Source organism: Siphateles boraxobius, unplaced genomic scaffold, assembly GCF_051911475.1.
Source record: "Siphateles boraxobius isolate OS27281-9 unplaced genomic scaffold, OSU_SipBor_1 77, whole genome shotgun sequence".
In the NCBI taxonomy this organism is placed as follows: Eukaryota; Metazoa; Chordata; class Actinopteri; order Cypriniformes; family Leuciscidae; genus Siphateles; species Siphateles boraxobius.
Genome location: NW_027509205.1, coordinates 21,092,501 through 21,097,500, shown reverse-complemented (window position 1 = coordinate 21,097,500; position 5,000 = coordinate 21,092,501). Strand labels below are relative to the sequence as shown.

At 39.8% G+C, this 5,000-nt stretch overlaps 1 protein-coding gene across 1 annotated transcript in view; it reads left to right on the top strand.

Annotated features, from left to right (window-relative positions):
* Positions 1 to 5,000, top strand: part of ctnnbl1 (catenin, beta like 1) — a 59,773-nt gene that overhangs the window by 17,561 nt on the left and 37,212 nt on the right. The window contains exon 10 of the mRNA XM_077217997.1: positions 1,418 to 1,566. Coding sequence (XP_077074112.1) covers positions 1,418 to 1,566 — 149 coding nt within the window. The remainder of the gene's footprint in view (positions 1 to 1,417; positions 1,567 to 5,000) is intronic.

Here is a 5,000-nt window from a genome sequence, read left to right as displayed (position 1 = left end):
CGTGAAGCGAAGGTATTCAGTCTTTGACCGAGCTCCCAGTCCCGGGAAGACGGCATTCGAAGAGACCATGTCTAAAAGAGCGACAAAATGTCCACAGCCGGGAGAAAAAGAAGGGGAGACTTGTGGGCACACTTCACGTTTGAACACGAACAAAACAAAGTGTAAAGCATGCGGAGCGGTCATTCGTGGCAAGAACATAACACACTGTCGTTCAGTGCACTTTAGATTCAAATTAAAGATGTTTGTAATTATTGTTCAGCTCAGCTGTACGCTTTAAGGTCCTGGACCTAACTTTATTTTTCTTTTATTGATGGAGAACTGGCAGCTAGTTATTGTTTACATTACCATGACAGTGTTTTTTGCTGCATAAAAGCTTTTGAATTGAAATAAAGACACAGTTGTGTTGAAATAAAAAAGTTAAATTTGTGTTTTATATATTTTGGTTAAGTTTGTTTCCTATACCAGCGGTAAAAAATTGTCTAGTAAATCTGTTATTGATTTTAGTCTTATGTTAGTCAACTAAAATACCAAGAAATTTTAGTCGACTAAAATAAGACTAAAATTAAAACAAATCAGATGACTAAAACTTGACTAAAACTGAAAAGAATTATAGTCAAAAGACTAAGACTAAAACTAAATTAAAATTTCTTGTCAAAATTAACACTGGGCTACAAGTGACTCTATAGTTTACAGCATTAGTTAAGAGATTTGTTTTCCTTGAGAATTTGCCATGTATTATACCTGATATCCAAAATAATCAATATTGAATCAAATCGAAATCGAATCAAATTGCAAGCTTGTGAATCGGAATAGAATTGCAAGCTTGTGAATGGAAATCGAATCAAATTGCAAGCTTATGAATCGGAATAGAATTGCAAGCTTGTGAATCGAAATCGAATCGAATTGCAAGCTTGTGAATCGGAATAGAATTGCAAGCTTGTGAATCGAAATCGAATCGAATTGCAAGCTTGTGAATCGGAATAGAATCGAATTGCAAGCTTTTGAATCGAAATAGAATTGCAAGCTTGTGAATCGAAATCGAATTGCAAGCTTGTGAATCGAAATCGAAACGAATTGCAAGCTTGTGAATCGAAACCGAATCGAATTTCAAGTTTTTGAATCGGAATCGAATTGCAAGCTTGTGAATCGGAATAGAATTGCAAGCTTGTGAATCAAAATCGAATCGAATTGCAAGCTTGTGAATCGGAATAGAATTGCAAGCTTGTGAATCGGAATAGAATTGCAAGCTTGTGAATCGAAATCGAATCGAATTTCAAGTTTGTGAATCGGCTTCGAATCGAATTGCATTTATATATCAATTATATATCATACTTTATTTATTTATTTTTTAAACATTAATGCCTCAGACATTATTTTTTTTTGTGTGAGAATAAGCCTATTGATATTCTCCTCACAGGTGTTTAAACGTCACAATCCTGCAACCCCGGAGGAACAGGAAATGATGGAAAACCTGTTTGACGCCCTGTGTTCCTGCCTCATGCTTCCAGCCAATCGGGATCGTTTCCTCAGGGGGGAGGGGCTTCAGCTCATGAACCTCATGCTCAGGTCCGGCTCTCATTGATAGCATTGATTGTTTACGTTCCCTTAGATATTGATTGTCAGTATTCACTATTCAGATGTAGTACTTATATCTTTAAAAAAAATGTATTAGTATTATTATTAGAATTGGTTTTTTCCATATATTTGTTAAACATTAATGGAAAGGCATTAATAACTGAAAGATTATTAACAAGACTGAGCTTACATTCAATCATCACATCACAATAATTATTTAATTTTATTTTATTATTTTTTATTTTATTTTCTCTGTATGTCTGTCTCTCTCTCTGTCTCTCTCTCTCTCTCCCCCTCTCTCTCCCTCTCATTCTCTCTCTCCCCCTCTCTCTCTCTCTCTGTCTCTCTCTCTCTCCCCCTCTCTCTCCCTCTCATTCTCTCACTGACTCTCTCTCTCTCTCCCCCTCTCTCTCTCTCTCTCTCTCTCTCTCTCCCCCTCTCTCTCTCTCTCTGTCTCTCTCTCTCTCCCCCTCTCTCTCCCTCTCTCACTCTCTCTCCCTCTCATTCTCTCTCTGTCTCTCTCTCTCCCCCTCTCTCTCCCTCTCATTCTCTCACTGACTCTCTCTCTCTCTGTCTCTCTCTCTCTCCCCCTCTCTCTCCCTCTCATTCTCTCACTGACTCTCTCTCTCTCCCCCTCTCTCTCCCTCTCATTCTCTCTCTGTCTCTCTCTCTCCCCCTCTCTCTCCCTCTCATTCTCTCACTGACTCTCTCTCTCTCTCTCTCTCTCCCTCTCTCTCCCTCTCATTCTCTCACTGACTCTCTCTCTCTCCCCCTCTCTCTCCCTCTCATTCTCTCACTGACTCTCTCTCTCTCTCTCTCCCTCTCTCTCCCTCTCATTCTCTCACTGACTCTCTCTCTCTCTCTCTCTCCCTCTCTCTCCCTCTCATTCTCTCACTGACTCTCTCTCTCTCCCCCTCTCTCTCCCTCTCATTCTCTCACTGACTCTCTCTCTCTCTCTCCCTCTCTCTCTCTCTCTCTGTCTCTCTCTCTCTCCCCCTCTCTCACTCTCTCTCCCTCTCATTCTCTCTCTGTCAATTCAATTCAATTCAATTCAATTGAGCTTTATTGGCATGACTGTGTAAAGTAGCACAATATTGCCAAAGCAATAGTAATTTATAAACATATATGTAGATACATAAAAGTGAACAATAAAAACAAAAAAAACAAACAAAAAAACATTTCAATATTATGCATAAATATATCACAATAAATAAAATAACAAAAATATATACAATAACAAAAATAAGTACAGAGAGCAGTTTAATGGGAAAGAGGGTTCAGCCCTTCTCCCTCATATGATGGCAGGAAGACACATACTGCGCTGCCAGCTGAATACACTCTTCTTTCTCTCCCAAAATATAAGACAGTTTGATTATGAGGCTCTCTTGTTGGAATTGAGGTATAATCTGTGCTATTTGTGTAAAATAAGCGTCTCTGATGTTTTTGTACTTGCTGCACTCGGTGAGGAAGTGCAGCTCGTCCTCTACGACTCCATCAGTGCAGTGTGAACACAGTCTGAGCTCTCTCTCTCTCCAGCTCTGCTTGTGTCGGCCCGTCTCCACACACAGACTGTGGTCACTAATGCGATACTTTGTCAGGAGCTTTCTCTGACCATAGTTACTGATATCAGTCAGGTATGGTGCCAATTTATAATCGGACTTTATTTTGTGGAAATATTGTAATTTATTTAATTGTGTGACCTTTATCTGCCAATCGTGTATGTATTCTTCTTTGGTTATTTTCCCTATTTCTTTTACTTTTGAGTGTCTAAATTGAATTGATGAATTGAGTTGGCGTTTTTCCACTAAATATCGCATGGGGTCACTCTCTGTGTGTCCTGCCCTGTATCTGAGAGCGCAGTGATGGTAGCTCTCTGTCTGCGCATCTGATAGATGAAACCAGAACTTTACGGCTCTCTTCTGGATTTCGGATAGGAGAGGGAATCTGCCTAATTCTGCCCGGCAACCCAGACTTGGAGCGTTTCTGTGAGTTCCCAGGATGTTCTTGCAGAACTCAAGGTGGAAAATTTCAGCGGGGGTTTTGTCCCAGGATTCGTAATTTAATTTAAATTTTGGGCCCCAGATTTCACAGCCGTAAAGAAGGATGGGTTTGATGATGCTGTCAAAGATTTTCAGCCACAGTTTAATGGGTGGGTTAAATTTGAACAGGGGTTTTCTTATACTGTAATAAGCCCTACGTGCTTTATCAGTCAGATCTTTTATTGCAGTGTCAAATTTTCCAGAAGCTGAGATTGTCAGACCCAAATAATTATAGCAAGTGACATGATTAAGAATTGTTCCCCCAAGTGTAAATTTGTATTTTTTGTCAGTAAGGCGAGGTTTTTTCTGAAAGATCATGATTTTGGACTTGTCCATGTTGATGGGTAAGGCCCAGTCGCTGCTGTACTGGTCCAGAAGCGAGAGGCTTTGGTGCAGACCCTCTTCATGAGGAGACAGCAGCAGAAGATCATCAGCGTACAGGAGGCTTTTGATTTCTCTGTCCTCGAGGGTCAGACCGGGACAAGAGGACTTCTCAAGTGCTGATGCCAATTCATTAATATAGATATTAAAGAGAGTCGGGCTGAGGCTGCAGCCTTGACGGACTCCTTTAGTTTGACTGAAATAATCAGTACGTTTGTCATTAATCTTCACCCCGCACTTGTTCCCGTTGTATATGTCCTTTATAATGTCATATGTCCTTCCTCCTATTCCACTTTGGATTAGTTTTAGTAAAAGTCCATTATGCCATACCGAATCAAAGGCTTTTTTAAAGTCAATGAAGCAGCCAAATATTTTCCCTTGTTTTGTTTGTTGGACGTGTTTTTGTATGAGCGTGTGAAGTGTGTAAATGTGATTTGATGTTCTCTGTTTAGGCATAAATCCAATCTGAGAATTGTTAAGGATCTTGTGTTGTTGGAGGAACTGAACTAGCCTGTCGTTGATGATGGAGCAGAAGAGTTTGCCCAGGTTGCTGCTCACTGTGATGCCCCTGTAATTATTTGGGTCGTACTTCTCACCCTGTTTAAAGATTGGTGTAATCAAATTTTCTTTCCATATCTCAGGGAAGTGTCCTGCTTTTAATAAAAGATTGAATAATTTGAGGATTGCATCTTTCAGTTTGGGGCTGCTGTGCTTAAGCATCTCATTTGATATTAAATCCATGCCACAGGATTTTTTATTTTTTAGGGATTTTATCTTGTCTGATAGTTCAATTAGTAATATGGGCTGGTCTAAATGGTTTAGCTGGTCTTTTACAGTGCGTTCCAGGTGATGGAGTTGGGAGGTCAGGTGTTTTTGGGTGAGGGTTGATTCGTTTTGGGAATAGAGTTTTTCAAAATGTTCGGTCCAGATGTTTGGGTCATAGATGGGAATGTGTTTAGGTTCTTTTGATTTATCTAATTTATTCCATAATTCCCAAAAAGAATT